The sequence below is a fragment of the Hypomesus transpacificus genome, chromosome 14, assembly GCF_021917145.1.
Source record: "Hypomesus transpacificus isolate Combined female chromosome 14, fHypTra1, whole genome shotgun sequence".
Taxonomy (NCBI): Eukaryota; Metazoa; Chordata; class Actinopteri; order Osmeriformes; family Osmeridae; genus Hypomesus; species Hypomesus transpacificus.
Window position 1 is genome coordinate 12291173 of NC_061073.1, and position 27204 is coordinate 12318376.

Here is a 27204-nt window from a genome sequence, read left to right on the forward strand (position 1 = left end):
CACTACAACACAAATAAATGCAATTCCTATCATACAATGTAGTGGTTTGTGACTGAGAAGGTGGTGGTGGGGTAATACCAGCCAGTTTCCAGAGGGTGGTGAGCTTGTTCATCATTACAAGGAGTACTGGAGAAAATAGTTGTCATTTCAGTCTTACTGTAAGAAGTAGGTTGAGGGTGACCATTTAAGGACTATTTGAAAGTGCAAATAACAGGAAACGATTTGATACTGCTGGAAGTAAAGGTTGAGAAAGGACACGGATGCAATGGTGGGATTTCAATGGGTAATTTTGTTTATCAATTCAACTGGATGGTCCAAAATGCTGTAAAAACGAAGTTTGCTCTTATTTCATGATTTATAAAAAAGTATAAAATTGATGTAACTGAGTTTGGGATATATATACACATCTTTGCAGTCTTGTGATTAGAAGTAGGTTAAACCTTTACATTCACTCATTCCGCCAGTACAACTGTAGGACACAGAATACAACTCGCTAATGGGTCTCTCTCATCACAAACACACTTTGAAAGAAAACAATTCCAGTGCTTTTCTTTTTCATAGCGGGATTCTTTTCATCACTCTGAAAAGTTTTTTGTTTTAGGTTGGCGTCTCATGTCCTTCAAATCTCTTGCTATTACTACCATACAAGGCACTTACCACAGCTGGGACTGGTTCTTGTCCACTGTGTGTGTGTGTGTGTACGCGTATGTGTGGACAATGGTAGCAGGTTGGTTTACATTTAGTCATTTAGCAGACGCTCTTATCCAGAGCGACTTACAGGAAGTACAGGGACAGTCCCCCTGAGGCAAGTAGGGTGAAGTGCCTTGCCCAAGGACACAACATCATTTGGCACGGCAGGAAATCGATCCGGCAACCTTCTGATTACCAGCCCGACTTCCTCACCGCTCAGCCATCTGACTCCCCATGACTGGTTTACATTTTGAAAGTGCAACAAACTACCATTTCTGAAAACAGAGAAACTCGGAAAACACCTCATACCCCCTCATTCTGTGTAGTTATTGAACCATGTACACTTTTGGTAGATACCTGCATATTCATATTATGGCATGGTATTATTCTTATCATCATCATTTGAAAGGGGTCAAAATTATTTAACATTCCGTGACTTCAGGAAGTAAACATTTTTACATATTCGTTGATTGTTCCTCAGGGTCAAAAAGCATCTTGTCAAGGGTGCCGATGTACATGGCACCCGCCGCTCGCTGTTTAGAACAGACAGGTGCTGTAGACGGTGACTTTGTGGCTGATCTCCTGGAGGAGATCTCTCACAGCCTTCTCCAGGTCTACCAGCTGGCTGGCCTTTTCCTCCATAGTCTTCTGGTTCTCCTCGTAGGACTTCTCCAAATCTGCATACACAGGAGTAGGTTTGACCTCAAGGGCTCACTGTCGTTGCTGGCTTACATTCAAGCAAATATGAATATAGAGAGTACCAGTATAATACCATACACATAGTATGGTATTATAATATTTAAAATGCATGTATTTTACTAATACGTGTGCGAGATTCAGTATGTAATGACTAATATAGTATTGATTTAAAGATCAGGGTTGTGGGCTCTGTGCCTTGTTACAACTTGGCAACACAGTCACTTACAGTGAACAGGAGGGAGGGGGGGGGGGCTGAATTGTAAACATCCTTTATCATTGTCTTTTAGTCATAACATCTCCTTGGTTTGAAGTATCTGGAAAGCTTACCAGCCTGGAATAGAACTAGTCCCTGTACAATATTTAAAAACTCAAAATGCATAATCATGACATGTTCATGATACATGTCTGTGGGATGGGTGTGCTGGTCTGTACCTTTCAGGAGCTGCAGCTTGTCGCTGGCCTGGAGCAACAGATCTTTAGCTTCCTGCTGGAGTCGCTCGGCCCTCTTCTTGGCATCGGACACACCCCCAGCCTTCTGTGTGATCAGGTCGTCCACTGTGCTGTACTTGTTTTTCAGCTCTGTGTCCAAGTCCTGTCAGCACACACACACACACATCAAGTCACACTCATCGTATAAGTAACAGTAAACAATAAAATACAAAAATTGACAGGAAGAAAAAAAAAGGAGCCCTCCAAATGTCAAACCTGAATCCACACACTCACTCACACACATACACACACACACACACTCTGGCGCCCACCTTCTTGACTTCGGCCGCTACTTTCTTGATGTCTTCCGAGTCCGACTCCGTCTGCGCGGCGCTCAGCGACGTGTTCTGGGCTTTCTCTCTCAGCAGCGTGACATCTTGCTCCAACCGGAGCAGCCTCTGGGTGGCGTTGTTGAGCTGAAACTCAGAGTCAGCCGTCTCTGACTCCACCTGGATACAGAGGGGAGAGAGGGCGACTTCACTTAAGGGATGTTTCCAAGGTGATGCTTCGTGGACTGTTAGCAAGTTTGAGACGTGGGTCCAAGAACATCAACAGCATTTTGAATATCTTCAGAAAGCCCACACTAGGGATTGTTTGTGTTCCAAAAAGACCCATGTCACACAGCCATGGCGTGACTAGTGAGCTTAGTCCTGTCCTTCTGTTCTAGCAGGAAGTGGACTCACCGAGGTCAGCAGGTCGTTGGTTCCTTTGATGTCGGTGGTGGCCTGTTTGATGGCCTCTGCTGCTGCCGTCTGGGCGCGCCCAGCTTCCTCCAGAGCCTGCTTCACCATCACTGCTGTGTCCCTCACGCCTGTCGCCTCTTTCCTGTGGGTTACACACACACATAATACATGATATAGATGAGAATGCTAGAAAAGCCGGTATTCAATTACAGATATGTATGTGTATCTGAGGTATGTGTAAGGTGTGTAAGGTGTGTGTTTGTATCTGAGCCGTGTGTACGGTGTGTGTGTGTGTTTGTATCTGAGGCGTGTGTACGGTGTGTGTGTTTGTATCTGAGGTGTGTGTACGGTGTGTGTGTTTGTATCTGAGGTGTGTGTGCCTGAGCTGTGTCCGAGGCGCGGTGTGAGCTCGCCCATAGCCACGTCCGAGCGTGCGAGCGCTGGTCGTACCTGGCCCTCCGTGCCTGCTCCAGCAGGCTCTCAGCCCTCTGGATGTCGTCAGCGCTCTGGTTCAGGATGGTCTCCACGTGGCTCAGGTCTCCCACCCTCTCCCGGATCTCATTGGTCAGGTTCTGCAGCTGGGCCGGGGTGGTGGGCATCTGCATGGCCAGAACCTCATTGGCCACCTCCTCGATGCTCTCCAGGTCAGCCGCGTCCTCTAGGGGGCGACAGAGGAGAATGTTCATTGAAATCCCATTCAAATATGAATATCTGGTTCTTTGGTCTGGATCATTTAGTCTTCTGTGGCTTGCCGAGTTTCCACGAGGTCAATAGAGACGGTATGCTTCTACACTACGCTAAGCGGCTCACGTACGCGTGAGGAAGTCTCGTATCTGCCGGATGAGGCTGCGTAGCTCCTCGTTGCTCTTGTCCACGCGCTGCTTGGTCTCGTTGGTCTTCAGAAGGACGTCCTGGGCACTCAGCTTGGCCTTGTCTGCCTTCACTTTAGCTTCGGACACCTGGAGGACAGAACACGCACGTCGGCAATCATAGAGCGGCTCAACATCAAGTCGTATAGAGGCCCTTAGACTCAGACCAGAACCCATATAGTCTGTATGTGGGAAAGCCAGACATGAGCATCACTAGATAACTGGACAATCCTTACAAACCCTTTTGAGCATTAGACTGAATAGATCCAAGTGCAGATCCCCCCCCTCCTCACCATCTTTGAGAGCTTGTCCACCTCCTTCATGGCGGTGACGATCTCCTGGTCGAAATCCTTGACCTTCTGCCAGGCGTTGTCCGCCAGGGTGACCAGGCCACTGCAGCCTTTGCCGCCGCACTTCCTCTGGCCGTCCGCGTCCACGCAGCTCAGGCCGCCACACGGGGAGTCGGAGCAGGCCTCGGACCCCGAGGGGCTGCCGCATGTCTGGAGGGAGGAGATCAGAGAAGAAGAGCTTGTTACATGGTGATCACACTCAGTTTAGAGCTGTTCATATTCAGTTTGTTACCCGAGGAGTGACTCTGTATTGTTGGAAGTAAAATGCAAGCACTCTTTATTGTTTTATCTACATTGAATGAATTCCTTTCTTGACTGATCTGAAGATCAGACACTTTAACGTGCTGTTATTTTACTTGAGTCGTTTTTGTTTGACTTGCCAGGAATTGCTTTGAAATCTAAAGTCAACATTGTGCTTTCAATTCCATCCCGTTACCTTCTCACTGAGCTCGGATAGGTCCAGAGTCTCCATCTGTCCCGCCAGGTCATCCAATCTCTTGGCATGTTCATCGTGTCTCCGGAGGAACTCCTCTTTCGTCTGGTTCAGTTTGTCCTCGGTGTCTTGCCGTAGCGTAGCTGAGTTTTCCACAGGGTTGCCAGGGCCGCTGGTGGAGGCGTTAGCACGAGCCTCGGCCGCCAAGGACTGCAGGTGATACTTGGTGATGCTGTCTGAAGCCCCTGAAAAAGCACGGAGAATAATGTGGAAACATGGAAAACGCGTTTTGGATTACAAGTGTTTTATTGTGGTGGATTATAAGAGCTTCAGGTTGCCAACCTCGAACGTCCGAGTTCTTGATGAACTCCACCTGCTCCATCAGCTCCTTGACGGTACGTTCTAGTTTCTGGGCATCCTCTTTGAGGGAGTCCAGTTTGGTATCGGTGCTGTTGTCGTCTACCGTTAACTGGGCCAGCGTCTCTTCGGTTTGATTCAGCTTCCTGCTCATCTCTGCCATCAGATCACTACAGAACATATCCATGTACACGCCATTACAATAAGGTACTACTTATAACAAATTCGTAAAAGTATTGCTTCCAGGTCATAGAACCTCTGTAGTCTACCCTCTCTACCTGCCCTTTGACTCCAAGGAACCCTAGTTGCTGACTCACGTAGCCTGCTCCAACAGCTGCTGGATCTCTGAAAGAGGCTGTGTGGCCGGGTTCTGGGCGAGAAGCGTTCTTATGGCACTGGCGCTTTTCTCCACGTTGTCAATGGTCTGCTTGTAGGGTCCCGTGATGCCACTGGCCTTGATGGTGTTCACCTTGCTGACCAATCGGTGCGTCTGGTTGGTCAGCTGACCCACAATGACGTCCCAGTCGGCGAAGCACTGGTGACAGCGTTGGCAGTCGGGGAACTGGCCAGTGTAGCCCCGAGAGCAGACGTCACAGCGTGGCCCGGAGACCCCCTCCACACACACGCAGTGACCACTGGCCTTGTCACACTGCTGCTCGGCAATGCCTCGGGGGTCGCAGTCACAGGCTGGAAGGTAAACATGGTCTTGATGAGAACCCAAACTGACAAGGAATTCTTAAAAAAAAATTGGGGTGGCTGACTACTCGTAAATAAACTGTGGTGTTACTGTTAAAACATTGCGAAAATATCCTCAAATCTGTGAAAGACAGCAGATTATCAGACAGCGGCTTGTGATTCCAAAATGAAAACTCTTGACTATTTCATACAGCGTTAGCATTAGCATGTTTTCCCTTCAACCCTGCGCCAGACCAGATTAGCCAGCAGTCAGTCTCCCATTAGAGATCCTGAATAGAGCTGACATTATAAACAGCCAGACGACATCCTCAAACTTTGCCTCCGCAGCCGCCTGACAGGTTACAGGGGGCAGTGTTTCCTCCCCCCTCTCACGCTGACCTGCCTGAAGCTAGCTCTGCTGAGGCTAGACCACAGACCTCATGCGGTCTGTTGGGATCGGCCCAGCCTCGCGTCAACGAGGCAAAGAACCCGGAAAGGAGCTCCTGTGGTTTTATGGGCTCTCGTGTTTATGGCTTTTGTATCACATGCTTGTGGAAAAACACATACTACTCGTTGCAGAGGTTGTGTTCGGACACCAAGTTGTATTTGTACTATTTTAATGATTTACTTAAACTATGAGTGAATCACCATTCTTAGTGGGCCTTGGAGGTTCAACCTACTTGGCATGGAGGTCCACCAAAAGACAATAAGGCTGGGCTGGATGGTTGAGGAGGAGGAGTGGAACGGGAGGAGCAGTAACAGAAAGAGAAGGATGTTTGGCCACTTCAAAGCTTAGCTGAGGGACATGTGTGGAGTGTGTGGTGGACAATAGGGCCCCTGTGGCCCCCTGCGGTCCCAGCAAACAGCCCCCTGGGGAGCCTTGATGACAGGCACGTCCATGACTATAGGGCCCTCCTGTGTTTATACGTCCCCACGCACACAGACACACATTCTTGCGGTGGAGCCACTAACCTACAGAAATGTGTGCTCTATCACTTCATTCCTCCCTCCAACTTCTTTGAGCTGCTTTCAGTCACCTCAGGGTGCTGGGTATGAACAATAGCTGAGGGGAAATGGGACTTAGTCCTGCAGTAATCCTGGTTTTGTACACCAGACAGAGAGAGAGGCTGGAGGGAGAGGTGGGGGATAAAGGGCCCCATATAGGGGAACTGCTGAGGGGGAGACCCCTGTGGAAATATGCTGGGAATGTGACCCCTGGGAGCCTGTCGTGAGGTCCTGTCCTTTTGTCTCCTTCAGGGTGTTACCCAGCAAAGTGGAGACTCACTCACCACTACACACCCCCACCCCTCCACCTGCATGCCCCCCCTTAAGACCACAGCCCTCCCCCGCCACAGATGAAAGCTCAGCTTCATGTTTGCTCTAGGGGAGAGCTTTTGACACACAACCTGGTCATCTAGTCCAGGTGCTATAGTGGGGGAAGTAGTCAATATTTATCCTTTGCCGCTCCTGACAATATCAACAATGCTCTAAGAGTAGACTAAACACTGTGGCAAAACAAACATTATGAATACTCATTAAATTGTCAAATTTTAACGCTTTCAAACACATGCATTTTCCTGTGGTATATTCCGAATAAATTGCTTGTGCTTCTCAAAAAGCAAAGAATCACCTAACAGTAAGCAGAAGTTTTTGAACGTTTGAAAGAGCAGAAATGTGCACCAAAGCTTCAATGACGCCGATCGTCTCCCACCTCCGTTTCAGAAAATTGACAGTACTGGGTGTCACAGGCAAGCGTGTTCCCACCCTCCCTCACAGCATCTGTAGCACATTACAGCACAGATAAGATTATAGCGACCAGACCGGACAACGCAGGGAAAATTCCAGCAGTCTTTGCTACATTGGATTCCCATCTGGCTTCAATTGGTGTGTCTCGATGGCAGGGGGTGAGAGAGTGAGGACAGCTCAGAGAGATCCTACATCCTGAATGGTGAGCAGCTGGTGCCGTCTTTAGCTTTGGTCCCACCAACACAACCATTCCCCAAAAACGAGGAAGAGGCCTTGATTTAAGAAACTCTGGGTTGTTATTGTCTTGCCTGTGAATGCCAACGGTTCTCAGAGTGTTACAGAGAGCGTGTGGTGTTCACAAGGGTCACTAGGAATCCAGAAAACTTCCACAAAACATTTACTGGATGTGACTGAGAATGCTAATCGGTGCCCCCAAAGTATTGTGAAGCAAACAACCAATCCCCCCCGCCCCTAAGATTCTCTGAATAAAGTATATCAGAGGATATCTATCGATCTTACAAGAAACTCACTCTCTTTTAAAAGAAAGAAAATCACAACAAAGAATGAGTGTGAGATCTCTCAAATGGCATGTTTTGAGTTAGGACCACAGCCTACAAACAAAATAACCAAGGCCATGTTTTAGTCAGATGTTTGGCAGTTGGGCTCCATCAGATTGGGTCAAGAACTATTGGGAGGGATAGGGGGGAGGAAGTAGGGGTTATTTGATATTTGGAATCCAAGTCTAGCTTCCTGGTTTGGCTGGCTTTCACAAACAACCCACAGACTTCTGTCAACTCATCCCTTTGCTCTCTCTCTCTAAAAACACAAAGCTTTCCGGAATATAGCACTCCCCACCGGGACAGTCAAAGCACGAGCTTGAGAAAACCAAGTACAGGAAACGACCAGGCTGTTTCTGAGACTGACAGGGTCTTCTTAAGTACAAGATGAAATAAACGATGAGTCAAGTGATGATACCACGGTGCCGGATATGTTTTAGCATGTTCTGTTCCGTTTTTTTTTAAGGTACAGATTTTTTCAACCATACAGATGTACATGTCAAGCTGACTCTTGAGATCCCCAATTGCAAAAAAAAAAATATATAATTCTCAAGTCACAGTCACGCCATGAAGACAGAGTAAATTACCTTCTGCAGTATTTCCCATTCATTCCCCCTGACAAAACTGACAGTCATCCGTGAGAGAATGTGTCGCTTTGCGTATGAGGTGACATTAGAACACACAATCCAAAGCTCTGTCAAACCAAGTAAAAAGCTCTACACATACAGTACAAACGCTGTTTAGGAATGTCTTATTTCAGTCAAGTAGATGCAAGCACCACAGAGCTCCCTTCATACAGCAACTGTATGCTCAGTAATCTGAAGGCGTTTCGGCTGCAGTGCTCTAATCTATCAGATAATTCGGCTACAGCTGCACTACTACTCTTGATAGCCAAGGACACAAAGGGCCTTTTCTGTCAGTGGGCTAGGCACTACGCTGGACACCCGTCTCTCCTATAGGGCCCGGGCCCATCAGGAACAAAGGTGCATTGTGGGGGACAACGGGATATTGGGAGGCTTGGACAGATCCCCCCTAACGCCCCCCCCACCCGCCCCCCCGTTTGCCATGGCAACATCGCCGGTGGGTGAGAGAGCACATCTGGCCATAACCTTGCTATGCGAGGAGGGCCAGGATGCAGGGATTCATGCAACTCCTACTCGTTTCTACGATAAGGGCTTAGTGGGCTGGTTTTGTCTGGTTGATTGGAGCCCTCCCGCCACCTCTAAACACACACACACACTGACACAGATATACACACCAGGAAAAAACTTTTGAATTCACCCAAATTCAGAGGATTCTCCCTCCACAGACAGGAGGCAGATTGAAAGGAACCTACCTTTGCATTTGAACTTGGGGTCGCCCCAGAACAGCTCCCTGCAATCCCGGCAGGTTTTACCTCCGAAGCCCGGCTTGCAGGAGCACTGGCCACTCAGCTGGGAGAGACAACGAACCAATACTTAATACATGTCTCAAACACACACACACACACACACATATTCTGCAATAACTCCATCCATCACACACACACATTCTACAATACCTCCATCAGCAACACATAGACACACTCATTCTACAATACCTCCACACACGAGCTCCCACACAATGCCAACAACCTCACCTCATTGCAGGAGGTCCCGAAGGAGTGATCAGGGTCACAATCGCAGAGCTCACAGCCCCTGCCGCTGGCCATGTTCCAGGTGTCGGGGGCACACTGGTCACAGTGCTGGCCCACCAGGTTGGCCAGACACTGGCACTGCCCGCTGCCCAGGTCACAGTGACAGTCGCCCGCCGAGGGGCAAGTGGCCGGGTTGGTACCAAGGCGGTTGCAAACGCACTCTGAGGAGAGAGGGAGAACCATGTTTCATTAGCGTGTTAGCCCATTCGCTGCTGACCATGTTACCTCATGTAGCCTACGGATTACTTTCTGTAACATGAAGTAAACAGATTGAGATCTGTCACGCAAAGCACGTCAAAAACAGCCCCGGATACAAAATGTTAACCCACTCCTGCAGTTCTGCATGAGAGCGTCTCCGTAGTAACCCAGACTGCAGCTGTGGCAGGCCTGGCCTTCTGTGTGGTACAGGCATTTGAGACAGACGCCCGTGTTGGCGTCACAGGACCCCGGGTCCTGCATGTCAATGTTGTTGTTGCACTGGCACGGCTGGCACCGCCCGCCGTTCTCGTGGGGGTTACCATAGTAACCTGGGGCACACTCGTCACACCTGGCACCTGTATTGGAAGAGATGAGGGAGGGTGGGAGAGAGAGAGAGAGAGAGAGATGAGATAAGTCACGACATTGCAAAGTAAGAGAGGAAGTTCTTCCTCACCACTCCCACCTGACCAGCCTGATCCAACATGTCAACCCTCAACACAATGACACCCTTAATCCTCCACCCATCCAATAAACAACAACTACCGTCTCGACATGTCCCTCAGTAATAACATCCCCCCTGTCACATCAAACCATGAATCTCTCATCCCTCCTTCCCCGACACATCACAGACAACCCCAATGCCCTTCTGCACTGCGCCACCCCTCCCTCCCAACGACCCTAACTTCCTGGGAGGCAAGTTTCAACACAACCCCCTCTGTGACATCAGTCATTCTCCGGCAGCTTAGGGGGGGTGTTGTGGAAATGTCTGCAGCTGGTGGTTATGTGGATTACCTCTGTACCCCGGGGAGCACATGCAGAACACCTGGTTCGAGTCTTGGCGGAGGTAGCATCCGTCGCTGAACTGGCGCCCGCTGCCCGGCCCGTCTGGGCACATGCACGCACGACAGTGGTCGCCGGAACCCAGCTCGGCGTCACCGTAGTAACCGCCCAGGCACCTGTGAGGATGGAGGTGAGGGGTGAGTTTAGCTGGTTTGTGCTCGACTGGGTCGGTGAGGTCCTGGGAGGTGTCTATTGTGTGCTGTTGGTGCATACTGTTTGTCAAACATCCATCCATACCAGTCTTAGCAGCACAGCACGGAACAATTCACATTTGGGAAATTAAGAGCTTGCGACAGTCCAACTGCTTTTTAGAAATGACAACAAATATTTTGGAAGGCTTTTAATTTGAACCCCACCCAGGACTGACCCACCCATCCAGGACAGACCCCCAACCCCTCCTGACCGCCCCACCAAAACCGGACCTCCATGACCCCTACCCCAGGACCGACACCCCCCCCCCCCCCCCCCCTTCAGCCCGGCCCCTAGGACAAACCTTTCACAGTTGTGTCCGGTGGTGTGCTCGCGGCAGGCCAGACACTGTCCGGAGAAGGGGTCGCAGTCGTCCGCGTGGCCGTTGCAGGTGCAGGGCCGGCAGGAGGGGAAGCCCCAGTGGCCTGGCAGGCAGCGGTCACACTGACGGCCGTACGCTCCGGGGACACACGGGCACTGGCCTGTGGCTTCGTGGCAGAAGGAGTGCTCCGAGCCCTGGGGGTTGCAGTCACAGGCTGGACGGGGGGAGGGAAGTGGGAAAAAAACGCCCATTTCAGAATCCGAGCTGTTAAGTGCAGGTGTTTGGGTTCATTCTTTTCAGAAAATAACGCAATCATAATATAAATGATAACCTAAAAGGATAATATATGAAAAATACAGAACAACTCACATCTGCAGCCGTTGGGTCCGAAAAGGTAGGTGGAGGGGGCACACTTATCACAGTTTCTGCCGACCACGTTGGGCCGACACTGGCACTGCCCGCCGCTGGGGTCGCACACGGTGCTCAGAGAGCCCTGAGGGTCACACTGGCATGCTGGGAAATGGAGTCGATGAGAGGAGGGGAATTAGAGAGTTGTTAAAGGAAAAAATAAATTTCACACCTAGATTACATAATTTGACTTTTAAAAACGTTTTGTGTTTCAGAAATATTTCACACAAAAGTATGAAGTGGGTCCTATCAAATTCTGTAACAAAGTAACTTACTGGCAAGCAACCTACATTGTACTTCCCTCTAAGTTTGTTTTCATACGCTGGCTGAGTTGCTTCACAGTGTCAACCCCTTGCATATCTATCACTCTGACAAAAACACAATGTCCTTGTCAGGAGAGGAATGGAAAGAGATATGAAGAGGAGAAGAGGGGGGGTCCAGACATTCCACAGAGGGCACACGGCCCATGTAAGACAGCGAGGTGAGGTGATATTAGGTCATGGGTGTATGTAGGAAGGAGGAGTGGAGTGATATTAACTGGGTCATGTCAGGGTGTTTATGGCATCAATCAATCACAAAGTGGATTGTGTGTGTGTGTGTGTATGTCCATTGGTGCAAATGTAAATCTGCGTGTTTCCATGCCTTGGCATGCGTGTCAGTGTTTATTCATGCATGTATCCCTACTAGAGTGTGTGTGTGTGTCCTCAGGTGCTTCCTGCAGTGCGGGCGCTGACATGTTTCAAGCCTCCTTCTGCCCCCAGGTTCTCCCACCAACACCAGTCTGAAGCTTCCGTGCTGTCATCGTAAATCACCAAACTCGCCACAACGCTTCTGACGCTCCTCCTCACCACCGTGGCTTTGGTGAGGAAACCACAGCTATGAGGGGAAACCTTCTGATCTGAGGTCCACACGCGGCACCTGCAGAACCGCTTCCTTTTCTGAAGGCCTGTTTTTAACTAAGAGGTAGCAGGTCGGTATTCATTGGGACCGCGGTAAGACGTGGATGAGGTCATTGATGTACTCTGGAGAGCAGTCAAAAGACTTACCGAACCAGACTGAGTTGCAAAGACCTCCGTCAAAGAGCGGAGGAGAAACTTGATGCCACGCAATTATTTTCAGGAAAGCCTCCCGAAACAGCCCCTAATTAACAGGTAGGACAATGGGCCATCCATCAACCGGAGAATTTAGACTTGTGTTCATTGTTGAGGAATGCTGAGAGCACAAGTCGTATCTATTATAATCATTTCATGCATGTCATTTCAAGTTGACACTTTTAAATCACGAAACTTAACCACAACTTAATTCATGCTTTAGTTTAAATGAATTAAATTGTGTAATCTAACCACAACATTGGAAATGTGTTCATTTAAATAATATTAAGTTATATTCCTTTCTTTTGAACATGTTTGTTGCTTGTTTGGTCTGTTTCAATGTCTTAGTCACTTGTTTCATAAAGCAAAAGACAATATTCGAAGCCTTGCTACGAAATGAAGTTCTTCATACCAGTCTTAGCAGCACAGGACGGAACAGCTATGTAATCTAGTAATCACCAACCAGCAAAAACACCAATGTGAATGATCCAGCTGCAGCAGATCCTTCCTACAAAAAAGAGCCCAATTCTGAACTGTCTATGAGAGACAAGAGATTTACGAGTGAAGCAGTCTGAGAAAGTTCCTTTGTGGGGCTTTCAGTGTCAGGGCCTTATAATCACATTGGGCCCTCAGGGACCAGCTACATGTCCAAACGTGTGTGTGTGTGTGTGGAGGCGAGCACTGAGAAAATGAGACATAACGTAAGTGTTGACATCAGTCAGAGAATGGAGACAAGGCTGGTGTGTTTGAGGCGCAGGAAGCACGATGGTACTGCTGACATAGTGACAGCCAGGACAACAGAGAGGTACAGGGAACACAAAGGGATGGAAACAGTCTGAAAGACAGAAAGAGGAGATTTAGAAATGTTGAGGAGGGGGAAAGAAAGAGAGATGGTGATAGCCATGACTGACATCACAGGTGATGGGTCAACACTGGAATGAAATTCACTAATTTCCCAAAAATGTTGTCTGGAGTCAATCAAGTTCCACCTTCAGTGACTGACAGAAGAAATAGTACACCTCATAGCGAAAACAAAGGAAAACACTGACCTAATCCCCTTAAAGTAACTGTAGATGAGGAAACAAAAATTGAACCTCACTACCAATGAAATTGTCTCTGAGGTGTCATGCCATGATGAGGTGATCAGAAGGTTGGGGAAGGGACTCAAACCCACAACCTACCTATGGCTCCCTGGTGCAGCAGGGCAGAGATGCTGAAGATGAAGTTATGGCAGATCTCGGTGGAGGGGGTCTTGACCACGCTCTGGCTGTTTTCCAGACAGCGGTAGCGCTGAAACGTGTCCCAGGCATTGCTGGTGCCGCTGAGGTCACCACGGCCCGATTCAGAGAAGATATCCAGGTTCTTACAATGGGGCATGAGAACAATCTGGAGGAGAGAGGAAGAGGAGGATTCAGTTGGCAGGCAGGATCACTCAGAATCTAAAGGAGCTGAAACGCAGAGAACCAGGAAGACTTGAGCTACTTCAGTTGCATCCACATGATGACAATCTACAATGATGACACATTATAAAGCAAAGATCTGTAATTGTTAATGATACAATCCACAGTGGGAGGCATCCCGAAAACGATTTTCTAAAAGATGTTCGGCAAATGAGTTTAGCTGTAGAAACATTTTAGGATTGTTGAAAATTAAGGGTGCCCTTGACAGAGGGGTAGTACTGACGTTATGTGCACAAGTTTTCATATCTTGGCTATAACTCATGGAACAATTTTTATTGTGCGCGTGTGTGTGTGTGTGCTTACTGAGTCGATGAGCGTGTAGGGAGACTGTACGTCACTGAGAGCGGAGTAGAGAGGAAGGCTCAGTCTCACGGTGTAGTTGAGCCTGGTTTCAAAACACACCGGTCTGGGAAGAACCACATAGCTAGGAGACACAGAGAGAGAGACAAGCATGTTACAAGATACAGCCAAGCACAAATAGACACACACATACACACAACCCCACCTTCTCTGTAATCCACGTGTCACACACACACTCAGAAGCCGTGTTTACCGTGAGCCAGGGTGGAGAGAGATCATCTGGTTGTCGTCGTCCGGCATGGTGTTGGCACAGCGACTATCTGCCGTGATCACCCCTGGCCTCATCACGGTCATCAACACCTCCTCCCACTGGTCAGGTAGCTACACACACACACACACACACACAGGCAAGCAGCACACACAGTTGTAGGTTATGCACTTTTTAAATATAGCAACTTATTATAGGGTATACATGTTATAATAGGTTACACCAAGTCATCGTATAATAGGTTACAAAGTCAGATGCTATGGTGAAGCTGTGTGTTTGTTTGGTGAGGGAGTCAGCAGGCGTGTCCTAACCCACCTGGGGCTCGTAGCGGATGAGGATGTCGTACTCCATGGAGTGGGGGACGTTGTCGATGGAGAACTCCAGGAACGCCCCCTCGGGCACGTTGACGAACCCCATGCCCGTCCAGGTGGGGCTGCGGTCCTGGGGGTGTGGCCTCTGGACCACCGTCACTCCCTGGAGAGGTGGAGGGAAGGGAGGGAGAGGGGGAGTTAGAGAAGGGGATAGAGCGAGAGGGGGGAGTTAGAGAGAGGGATGGAGGGGGGGGGGGGGTAGAGGGCATTATAGAGGGGGTGGAGGGTGTTAGAGAGAGGGGTGGAGGGAGTTAGAGATGGGGGTGGAGAGAGGGAGTTAGAGGGATGGAGGGAGCGAGTGAGTTACATCAATCACAGTCACACAGAGAAAAGGTCAGAGGTCACTCACGGGTCCGAACGTGGCATCCTCTGCTTCGTAGGTGTAGTGGTCCAGGGCTATGAAGTAGAAGCCTGACTCCACCTGGTCACAACGCCGGCCAAACATGTGGTCTCTACACACACACTGACCTGTCTCCTGGGAACACCTGAGGAGAGGGAGAACAAATAATGATGTTCAATCCTTTCGTATTGAAATCATTTTTTTATACCAGAAAATTGAACCTCTCATTTAGTTAAATTGGAATTCTGTTCTGAAACATCGTTAACATGTTCAGGTTCAAAATTCAACTCTATAATTTCATCAAATTGGTTGAAACTTGACAATTGAACGTGTTATATTTATATAAAAAGCGAATCAAAGTGTGAGGACTGGGTCTTACTCGTTATTGACGGCTCCGCCCAGGTCACAGTCACATGGCCTGCAGCCGTCCATGTCGTTGCTTAGCCCCCAGTGCTCCGGCTGTGGAACACACACACAGTCACACACACACACAGCGTACACACGGGCACACACACACACACGGGCACAGACAAGCACACACAGTGTTAAAACAGAAAACAGGGTTTTAAAGGAGGCGTCGTTAGAGACCTCCCACCATGTTCTCCAGCTGTGCTGGGAGACCAGGGTTAGCCTCTCACATCCTGCTGGCTGTTTGATGCCCCGCACATTTATGACCTTAGTGGGACTGAAGTCATCTGAGCCAGAAAACCTCTTACTGCACTTGCAGCCAGCCAAACCATATAATCTGTATTTGTGTGTGTGTTCGTCTGTCTGGGAGGGTGTGTTGGGTTAGAAAGACCACCTGTGCAGCTGTGTTTCATTTGTGTTTTTCAAATATATGCTATTCATATTTTGTGTCTGTCTGCATTCATGCAGGTATGTGTATCTGTGTGTATAAGTATGTGTGTGTGCATGTAAATGTGTCTGGGTGTGTGTGTGTTTGCATTTGTGTGTGTGTGCATGCACATGTGCATTTGTGTGTGCGCATGCATGCGTGTGTGTGCCCCTCACCATGCACTGGTCACAGTCTCTCCCAGAGACAAGGCGTTTGCAGTAACAGTCTCCAGAGTCGGTGTCACATGGGCTTCCTCCAGGGACAGTGCCCTGGGCGTTACAGGTACAGGCTGGGTCACACGCAGAGAGCAGATAACACACAACATCCGTGAGCATGTGGACTGGTATGTATACTACATGATCCATGTCCACGGCACATACACTTCATTACACACCATCCTGTGGTTGTATATGGTTTTCTAAGCTCTTTGTGTGTGTCTCCGATATTGCGTGTATCTTACTGTGTGTGTATGTTGGGGGGGGCTATCTACCAGTGTGTATTTTAGTGTGTGTGTGTTGTGACATCCATGGAGAATCAGAACCTTGCCCGCCCTCCCAGCACCAGGGCGAGCAGCCCTAGTCGCCTCACAGCCCTGTCGTAGGCGACAATGACAACCTGGTTCCCTTTCGGGCTGTCACAGTGTGTGTGAAACCTTACCCAGGCAGCCCAGCGGGTGGTTCGCCAATCCGTAGTGTGCCTGTTTGCACTGGTCGCAGCGCTCCCCCTCCACGTTGGGCTTGCAGCGACACTGGCCCGCAATCAGGCCATAGTGGACATCCGTGCTTTTGTCACAGATACCTCCGTTCAAGGAGCCCACTGGGTCACAGTTACATGCTGGAGAGTGAGCGAGAGACAAAGAGACAGAGAGACAGAGAGGGGGGGGGGGGGGTATGAAGGGAAAGATACAAAGAGAGAGAATTTGAAATGTAACTGTGCACTGGAACAGAGATGCATTTCACCTCAGGGGACCAATGAGCATGGAGTCTTATCAGTTTAATGCTGAACAACACTAGAATTCACTTTGAGATTTAGTGAGGCATGCAGACGAAGAGTCTGCTTGACTGTAATTAAAGAGGAATTTAGGAAACAAAAATATGTGGGGCATTTCTGTGTAGGATGGAATAATAAAAGAACATGTTGAAGGTCAAACAAGAAGAGTTTAAGTTTTCACTGAGTTCTAGGAAGAAAACATTTAATATCCTCCTCAAGATTAATAAGATGTCAGATGTTTGCTAAAAGAATTTGGGGGTTTGGAATTCATGTCCTTTCACACTATTAGTGGTCTCAAGGACTGGATGCAGTTCTCACCACTTGACGCAAACACACTCTCCCAAAACACAGAAACAAATACCCCACACCACACACACAGCTGTGACTAGCTTACGTGTATCTAAACACTATTCCGACCCCAGGATTTCAGTCATGAAAGCAGGAAGGGGGGAGGTGGATTGTGGGTAGGGATGAAGTCATTGGGTCGTTCTTGGTGCCGGGAGAACACCTCAACACTCAGACAGATGAAGCTACAAGAGGCTTCAAAGCGCAGGTGTTCCTTCAAAAGTCCACCAGAGACGGGATGAAAGACCCAGATGATAGGACAAAAACACACTCGCACACAAACACACTCACACACACACACACACAAACAGATGCGCACACAAACGGCCACACACAAAGGGGACGTTCCTGGTTTAATTGGAGGCTAATGACACCCTCTTTTTATCCGTTATGATAAACATAACCGACGCGACAGAGAAGAGAATAGCGCGATGAAGAGTGAGGGTTGGCCTCAAGTAGAGGGGGACAGGTCGGTAGACGGATGGAGGGATGAGACGAGAGGTCAAACAGGGATGAAAACAAGCAAGAGATAGTGTGTGAGTGGTATGTACTAAACAGGTGATATGAGCAGAAGGTAAGTTCAAGTAAAAGGTTTAAATCACCGGTCCACCTGTCCCAGATGTTGGGGTGTCATAGCAGGGTTGTTTTTAAATATGGGTGGGACAGCTTTTTTAAATAACTGACAATGACAACTAAATATCATTTCTTTAATGTGTGTGTGGGGGGGTTTTGCTGTCATCATGTCCCACCCACTTTTTGATGAAACCTGCGCCCCTGGTTCATAGGTCATAGAGCAGGGGTCGCTGTGAGGAACCCTGTGTTGAGGTGCTCCGTCTCAGAGCCGCTTACGTTCGCAGATGTTGGGGTCCCGGATGTCCCTCTCGGGGTGCTGGTAGAAGAAAGGCTTGCACTGTTCACACTGGCGGCCCATGGTGTTGTGTTGGCAGTTGTCGCACACGCCCCCGCTCACGCTCCCCGTGGACACGTACACGGCCATGTCAAAGTGGCACGAGGTAGAGTGCTGGTTGCAGTTACACACTGGAGAGAAAAGAGTGGGAGAGAAAGGGAGAGAGAGAGAGAGAGAGAGAGAGAGAGAGAGAGAGAGAGAGAGGGAAGGCGGGCAGGAAATAGGGGGAGACACCGCAGGCGGAGCAGGGGCAATGATACATTGATAAAAAATATTTATTCAAGACACATACAGTGATTCATTCTGCTAGATAAACAAACCCATCTGGATTCGATCAAATTGTAAAAATAAAAAAAAGTAACACTGTTTAGACACACGTGGTGTCATAACTTGTCTTAAGTTATAAGCACCAACACCAGTTTTGAAACCTATGATGGCTTCAAAGCATAACAGCAGCCATCTACGTAAACTCCTACTACATTGTGAAAGCACTGATTGACTTCTCTCCAGCACTGGATTTGTGGGGGTTTAAAGACACACGAACAACAGCTATACAAATCTAATTATGATCAGCATTCCTAAATATCTCCCTGCCATATGGTCGGGGTCTTACTTTTGCAGGCGTGAGTGTTGCGCCCCTCCGCTGGTCTCCAGGGAAGGTCGTGGTAGAAGTCCTGACACTTCTCACAGTTCAGACCCATGGTGTTGTGGTTGCACATGCAATGGCCGTGGACCTTGGGAGCAGACGTGGACAAATACAAGTCAGTGGCTTGGTCCTGAAGCATGCAGGTCACGCCTCATGCACAATTATCAGAAGAGAGGGAGGAAAAACAGATGTGACATGTTGAGTCGACACAATGCGAAGAGAGCAGGAGCAAAGACAGTCAGCACCAGTCAGAAACTAGGCCGAGTCTTCCTCAATCTCCCCTCCGGAGTCTCCAAAAAACCCTGGTTGAGTGATGAAGACATGTTCGAAACGACTGTCACAAAACTGAAATACAGTTTGACGGAAATGCAGACAGACACATAATGAATATATATATGAATATCACATATTTGTGGCTACAACACATGTACAAAACATCGAAACGAAAAAAACCTCAAATGAAACACAGCTGCACAGGTGGTCTTTCTAACCCAACGCACCCTCCTAGACAAACGAACACACACACAAATACAGAGAGTTTGAGAAGACCCTGGGGTGCCGAGCGCATATAGCGTGACTCCTGTAAGGAACGCCTGCAGACAACAGTTTAGAGAAACTGCCGATCTACAGATCTCTCTTCTCTTTGCTTCGTCCACCCAGCATCCCAGCTCCAGATGGCCACAGGGAGTGTTTACGCTCTGCAGGGGCTGTCATCTGGTCTGTGTTACACCGAGGGAGACCAGCGGCAACACATGGGTAGAGAGGGTCTCTGGAGGATGCGTTGACGTGTCTGAATTCAATCAAACAGCCGTGGGGTAAATAATACTTGAAAAGTATTTGTGTCTTGTGCTTCACGGAGTAAAGTCGCTTTTGGTGGTAAGAGACTACTAATCTACTAGACTACTCTCTAAAGAGAGTAACTGTTGGTGTTTTTGTGTGTTGTGACAATATGAAGTCAGGTTCCGTAGCTCATGACTGGATTGGGTTTGAGGGAGACAGATACATTTTGACGGGGGTCCTTCCTCTCTTTCTCAGACGAGAGGAGCGGAAATAAAAACAGCTGGGGAAATCCTGCTGAGTCAGACTGACAGTAAACAGGCCAGAACAGAGACTAAACAGGAAATGCATTGTTGAGCTCATCAACCAGTCACACAAAACAAAAGACACAGAACTGACCTGAAAATATCCCTTCCCTCTGTTTTGACACACATACAGACACACAAACCAACTCACAATCCTGGACCAACTCGAACACAAACAACCAGGGAACACACGCACACACAGCCAAGACTAATCATTCCCTTCGCAGGAATGGTAAAAACATTAAACCTTTGAAGTCAACAGCCTTTCATGGAACTTTCACAGACCAACCAATGCATTACAGTTAAGCTGTTACGCAACTCCTCTAAAATGTCAACTAGAGAGGCACACTGATGCAAACACATCTTTTGAACAACAAAGACGGCAAAGCCTGATAATGCTGTAATTGGAACCACGTTCATACTTGGCATGTGTGCAGTTCCCTCCATGCATGGCCCATAGTGTGGTCATAGAGCAGACATAAAAGCAACTACATTTCAGACTCACAACATTCAAATCGATCTTGTAAAAAAATACATCGTCATCTGCCGCTTGTCCGGGGGTCGGGTCGCGGGGGGCAGCAACCTAAACAGGGAGGCCCAGACTTCCCTCTCCCCGGCCACTTCCACCAGCTCTTCCTGGGGGACCCCGAGGCGTTCCCAGGCCAGCCGAAAGACATAGTCCCTCCAGCGTGTCCTGGGTCTTCCCCGGGGGCCTCTTCCCAGTAAAAAATTACATTCATAAATAATTGAATTCGAAGAGCTCACCATGCCCTCTACTTCCCCTCCCAGCCCGCTCACGGGAGCACACTCGGAGGCGTGGCCGTAGCAGAAGCAGTTGCCGCGGACGACCATGTCATAGATGGCGTAGTAGTATTTCTCCTTGATCTCCACGCGAGAGTCCAGCAGGTTGTCTCCCAGCGTGTGCAGCTTAGTGAACTTCACCCTCAGGTTGGTGATCTTCAGCATGTCTACAGGGCGGAGACGCATTTGTTAGCGCTTAGCACGTAGCTAGCTTGAAGCGATGCTGTTTAGGGTCTCAATACAGTTGGTTTCAAAAGTTACCTTGGATGTGGGCAATTTTTCTTAACTGGAGAAATACTGTATGTATTTACATATTAAAACAACTGTGTGAGGTGTGTGTGGCCAGACCTGATTGGTTCCCATTAACACTTACTTTGGATTCTGGGACTGTAAGGATCTTCAATTCTGAACGCAGGGTCCAACACTCTGAAGATGACCTACATCAAACAGATAAGTGATCTTCAATGGGAATACTCTAGCTGTGACATTTACATTTAGTCATTTGGCAGACACTTTTCTCCAGAGCAACGTACACATAGTGCATACATAAGAGCAGCAAATGATCAGTAGAAGTGCACAGATCCAACAGTATTATACAGTGGTGAGGCGTTTTTGCATGTCACCCACAATCCGCTTCTAGCAACTGAACCTATCTGAAAACACATCAATTGACATCGCAGGTTCACGTTAATACTCCCAAACGTTGTTCATCTTGACCACGCCTTCCAAAGGGAAAAAAAACGCCCCACATCTAGTCGACAGAAGAGTGTACCTCTCCCTCGGTCGACGGCTCAATGTCAGAGTAGCGCGAGTCGCAGATGACGTCGTCCACCTTGTGCATGGGCCCGTGAGACACAGAGGGGAACGAGGCCTCACAGTCGTAGGCAAAGTACCGGTACACCTGCCATGTCTTTCCAAAGTCAGCTGACCGCTCAATCACCATGGCTCCGGGCCGGAAGGTCTACAGAGGAGGAAAGAATTGTCCTTTAACGCCGTGGTCATATGGGACACACACATACACACTCACGAATACAAAAACACACACGCTCATAAAACTTTGGATTTGCCATTTACTGCTCAATAACAATGCACACATGGACACACACACACAAACACATACACACAGACTGATGAGACAACTAGTAATTTGTCTGCAAGCACACCTGGAAACTGGCCCACTGTTCCTGAACTAATAACCTGAAGTAATTCCAGATTTACAGGCAGAATACAGATGCAATCTGGCAATATTCTGTAACAGCAAAATATATATGAGACCAAATCTGTTAGTCATGAATAAACCGCTTACTAATTACAATTAGTAAGTGTATCAGTTACAGTTTGACAGTAACATCCAGGGATATGATGAATGTTACATCATAATGCTCCTAAACAATGACTGTAACCTGAAATTCAAACTTTAAAGCTGGCAAATTTGACAGGATTTATTTTTATGTACAGCCCAAATAGGTTGAGTTATTAGCAGTTAACCCTAACCATTCATTTAAGTATACCAGAGGGACTTATATAGTTTGCCTCAACTCCTAGTGTCTGTTACAGAAGAAGTCTGGTTCTGCTGTAGAGACCCCTGCAGTTGACGTCTTTCTCTACAATGGGCAGTCTGCTACAACATTCCTCGGACTGTGTGTGTGTGTCTGTGAGTGTGAGAAAGAGACCTCCCACGAGGGCCAGTCTGCAGCTTATCTGCAGACGGTCCGAGCATCGCCTTACACTGGCCACACTCCCCCACAGCGAGCCCCCAGACACGCTCCCTATTGGCTACCTTAAAGGTCATGATGAGGTGGGTGAAGTGGAACTCCGCCTCCAAGTCCAGCTGGATGGTCACATTCTGAACGCCTGGACAGAAAGGCAAGGGGGGGGGGGGGGTGTAAGAGAGAGGGATTTGGACAGAGGGGAATCACATGGATAGGAGAGAGAAGAGGAAGGAGGAGGGAGTGAATGGAGTAAAGGAGAGAGGGGAGAGCACAGTAAAGGGGGGGTAATGGAGGATAAGAACAGATTGAGTTACAGAAGAGGGACGAAAAGTCAGAGAGGGTGAAACGGATGGAGAGCGGAAGAAAAAAGGGGAAAAAACACAACTCTGAGCAAGCTGAGGTTTCAATAAGCCAAGCAAAGCAAACGCTGGAGTGGTTAACGCTACACGCTCCACTTTTTCTTGAGAATCCCGTTAGTATCGAAAACATACAATCCATAAACTCAACACTTCACAACACCGCTCTGCTCATTTCATAGATGCTTCTCTGATGAATTCCTGGCTTGTGGGTTTTATGAAACACTTGAGAGTGGTGAAGCAGCCAGCAGTGAAGCAGTTAACAGCTCAATTTAAAAACTCTTCCATTTCAGTGATCCATGAAAGTGAAATGCAGTAAAACACTACACTTGGTATCAAGAACTGTGTGAACCATTGAACATAATAGTTCAACCATACGTTTAGCATTAGATCATTCAAAATCTGTTCAAATAGCATTCAGTGGCTAAGGCATTTGTATGTTCCTTACTACAGAACCAGACCACAAAAAATCTCTGGGCCCAAGTTTATTTAAAACAACCTAGAACCTTTGCCAGTAACTCACCAGGGTCCAGAAAACACCAAGGGAACAGTTACTGGTTCAGGGATGTTTACATACATAACTGTCTGCAGAATTAATGAATTATTCCCTGTCTACTGTATATTACTGAGCCCATCTGCAAAGCTGGCAAAATGTCAGGAAGAATAATCCCACCACATTCTCATTATCCCACTTTCCATGGCTTATATTTTTCCAGGACTCTCCTCAAATGACTTTCTGGCTGCTGGGAATTGTTGATGTTGACCTTTGTGGTAAGTAAATGAGATACACCTTGTTATTTGATACCTGTTATAGTTGGGTAGTTTGCGTTCAATCTTTCTTATAACAGACGTTGAGGTTTCAAGGTTTTGGCAAACACCCAGTCAAGGTCCTCCTCCAAAGCAAATTGGAAACGTTGAGACTCTCAGAGCTGGTTTCAGCTCATTTTGCTAACTATTAGTGTCTATTAAGAGACACTAATATCTATCTCATTAACTTTAATGACATGGTCTTCCCTGGGCTATGACCAAAGCCAGATCCCAGAGTCACCTGAGCAATGATTCCCAGGAAGGGAATTCTAGAGTTTACAGACAGGTCATCATCCTAACTAGTCAGCCATTACTGGGTCGTTCTGTTTGAAGACCTCCCTCCAACGGTGATTACAGGGAGTTTACCCATGGATGGAGGATAAGAAAAGAAGGAAGCGGGAGGGGTGTTGGGGTGAGAAAAAAAGAGAGTCGCCTTTGATTGAACTAGTCTACCTAGACAAGTGTGTGTGTGTGTGTTTGTGGGGGGGTTGAGTGTGGGGTGGAGGACTCACCATTTTCCGACTGCCACCAGGTTTTGAGGCGGTAGGGAGCGAACGTGGTAACGACGTTCTCGACACGGTGTCCATTGGTTTGGTTGGATTGTTCCACGTAGCGCCCGGTGGAGTCACAAACAAAGCACTTCTTCTCCTCCTGAGGATGGCGTGGGGGAGGGGGAGGAGAGAGAGGGGGGAGACGACGAGAGAAAGAGAGACAGAAGGGTAGTGAAGGATATAAAGAGAAGGAAAGACAGAGAAGGGGGGGGGACATGTCAGAGGAATTCTTGGGATACCACACTGATTCCATCCCAATCAAAGGAGAGATAAGCGGCGTCTTTGAAGACCCCTATTCATTTTAAAGTCATTGAAATGGGGTCTTTCATCACCAGTGGGTTACGTCTGAGCTGACGAGACTGATGAAGGTGAATGAGACCTTAAGGACTTTTAAATGGGAGGCCTGGTTTCATCATGGTGGACTTATCTGGGGGTGCTGTAAATGGAGGCTTCATTTGGCCACCAGACGTGTGTGTGTGTTTCTGTGTATTTCTGGTCATGAGGTTCAGATTACTGGACTGGGTATGAATGGATAATGGTATAGAGATGTCTTTGAAGATTTCTCCACAGGAGTCCCCGGAGTTCTGTTCAAGAGTCTAAATGATCTCCAGCCATGACATGTCAGCCCGTGCCAGTACAATAAGCCCCCATCCACACTAACTGCTAGCCCAGCAACTTTCAAGTCATTTGAAGACCTTCCAGATGTCTTTTGTTGGTCTCAATGTCAACAATGCTTAAAGGGGGATTTTGACTCTGAGTCAGGAAGTTGTCTAGACATCTCAGGGAGTTGTATGATTCTGAAACCTGTCATCCCATGAGCATCTTCTAAACTGTTTGCCCCTACACTTTGATCCTCTCCTACACGATCAGGGGTTTACAAAAACATTGTGTCTCAAAGGAATTGCTTGTATTGACAATAAAAGCCAGTAGGAACAGTTGGAATATGTCCCACAAGCAACTTCCAGACAAAAGCTTTGAGTTAAAGCGATTGTAACAATATCAGGATTTCAAATTGCCCTTTTAATTTAGAGAGAATGTTCATTCTACATCAAAAGAAATGCAGGTACATTTTCAGGGGCGGAAATTGAACAATGCCACTGTTGAACAAATTATAACTCAGTTATAAGTTAACCACACATAGGCTATGGTCTCTAAATAGAATGGAAATTTAGACGAAATGAGATTTAGTGTGCTCAACAATTGCCCACAGTAGCATTCTTCCCATGCTGCAAGATTCATGTCCTCGGGGTAGCAATTTAATACAGTTACTATTTATATTCGAGTAGTTCTTATCTGATAGGATACACTTCGTGAGAAGTGAAAATGTTCCTGAAACAGCCCGAAGGCATCACAAACCGTGAAATCTCAACCGGAGTCCGGATCTACTTTTACGCACAGTTGCACTCTAAGCTCAAAGACTGGGACCTATTGTGCATCGTCTAATTCGGTCTCTCACTGGTCTATCAGCGGTCAAACATACAGAATTACCGTATAATATACGCTGACCACTGCCAGATTTAGCAGTCTTACAGTTTACCTGTAAGTGACTGACGATACAGAACGGTTCGGGTCGTTGACGCCCGCATGTTGAACTGGCAGACAGCTGGTGGGCTCTGCCGATGAGGAGATCCCCAGTCGCAGGGTAGCAACTACCTTCGGTACAAACATCACTGAATTCTGGTACCTGTGCAAGGACGCACGTCCCTGCAACTGAATGGAAAAAATAGAATCATTTTCAGACCAGTAGAATGTTTCAATTAACATAATGAAATACAATGAAACATTGTATGTAAGAGGGTGGTAGGGACTAAGAAAAGACTCAATAATAGTCAAATGCATGCTATGGTTTCAATAATTTTATCCCTTGGTTACTGTAAAAAGTGTTGTCACAACAACATTTGGAAACATTTGGAACACTTCATTTTGGTCAACTGCATCTGGCTAAGTTGTAAACAAGAACGAGTTGAGTCACAACAGTATTCTGTTGGTCGGCTTAGAAGTTGAGTATGGTTTTGAGCCAATTGGGGGAAGAAAAGACAGACTATTTTTTCGTCTAAAACGGGTTTTAAACTACACATAACTTCTGAAAAAAAGTCAAACTTACATAGCAGGGGCGCAATGTGAAAAATCAACATTTCCGTTGATATTGAGTCTCTTGGATTGTGCGTCCTCGTCTTGTGGTGCGCGTGGGTCCTTAGGTGAGGGTTAACTCCTCTGCATCCCACATCAGTCGTCGGAGCAAAAAGAGAACACAGCAAACTTTATCTCACTCCTTCTTTGTCAAGCATGCGCATAGACTATGTCGCTGGCCCTCCCCCAAATCCCCCCATTTAAACTAAATAACTAAGCAGCAGCGCCGACCACCTGGGTCAATAATGTACTACTTAGCAATAAAATAGGCCTACATTAGATCAAAGTAACACAAACCATCCCCAATTGTATGTGAGATTAATGTCACGAACTCACCAACCTCACAAAGAAAGTTCAAGCACACGATCACTTCTCTGAGGAAAATGTAAAAGGTACTTCAGCAGGATACCGACCCCCACCTCATATTTTCTAGAACAAAGAACATTCCATTAAAGTCAGGAAGTTTCCTCATGCCCCAGGCACAGGTAAAACCGTAGCTATGTATTTATAGCGGAATATTTACTGGTTCTGTAGTTCAATCAAGTAAAAAAAAACAGTGGATTTCCACCCCTGCAAAAAGCAATTCAAAAGCATATCCTATGACTGTAACCCCTGCCCTGTTATTGAGACAATTCAAGCATTTTTGTGCAGTTTTCTTGTATGCTACTAATGATAGGTTCATTGCATCAAAGACTAAACCGGAACCTATGCAGAATACATGGTATATGTGTTATTAATTGAGCAGCAAATGGTGAACCCAAACTTTGGAGAAAAATAGGGTGGAGATTCTAATTTGATTATATAGAGGGGACAGAGAGGGCTCTGTGAAAACTGATTCAATTGGCTTCTTGAGGCAACGGAAAATACAAAACATCTACCAGTCATTGCGAAAAATGCAAACAACCACAACCTATATAACTCAAGGTAGTCAAGTCAGGACTTTAAGGCATGTTCTACTCCTTTTTACTGTAAGCTCCAAACAACATTTCAACCACATGGAAGAATCATTGTATGTGTTATATGAGACATCTT

General features: G+C 47.4%; 1 protein-coding gene across 2 annotated transcripts; it reads right to left on the reverse strand.

Annotated features, from left to right (window-relative positions):
* Nucleotides 1-595: 595 nt before the first annotated feature.
* Nucleotides 596-26531, reverse strand: lamb1a (laminin, beta 1a). 2 transcript variants are annotated; one of them, XM_047033542.1, is made up of 34 exons: nt 26513-26531; nt 26147-26256; nt 25580-25752; nt 24004-24142; nt 22397-22470; nt 21389-21577; nt 20990-21053; nt 20581-20783; nt 18701-18821; nt 18030-18218; nt 16503-16679; nt 16022-16134; nt 15390-15469; nt 15020-15155; nt 14615-14773; nt 14285-14412; nt 14035-14155; nt 13453-13657; nt 11142-11285; nt 10755-10986; nt 10214-10377; nt 9553-9777; nt 9167-9384; nt 8885-8981; nt 4888-5257; nt 4556-4740; nt 4217-4458; nt 3724-3930; nt 3376-3520; nt 3012-3219; nt 2562-2703; nt 2151-2327; nt 1822-1981; nt 596-1367 (listed from the first exon to the last, which is right to left on the reverse strand). In XM_047033542.1, the coding sequence occupies exons 2-34, from the start codon at nt 26175-26177 to the stop codon at nt 1228-1230; spliced, it is 5358 nt and encodes a 1785-aa protein (XP_046889498.1). In that variant the 5' UTR covers nt 26178-26256; nt 26513-26531; the 3' UTR covers nt 596-1227. The 2 variants fall into 2 exon arrangements, with proteins under 2 accessions (XP_046889498.1, XP_046889497.1); XM_047033541.1 differs by lacking the exon at nt 26513-26531 and having other exon boundaries at nt 26147-26302.
* Nucleotides 26532-27204: the final 673 nt, after the last annotated feature.

Coding starts and splice junctions, on each gene's coding strand:
- lamb1a (XM_047033542.1), bottom strand. CDS start 26,177: ATGTTGATTTTTCACATTGCGCCCCTGCTAT. Junction 20,784..20,989: donor TTACAGTCCCAGAATCCAAA/GTAAGTGTTAAT, acceptor TCCGCCCTGTAG/ACATGCTGAAGATCACCAAC. Junction 15,470..16,021: donor GAGACTGTGACCAGTGCATG/GTGAGGGGCACA, acceptor TGTGTTCCACAG/CCGGAGCACTGGGGGCTAAG.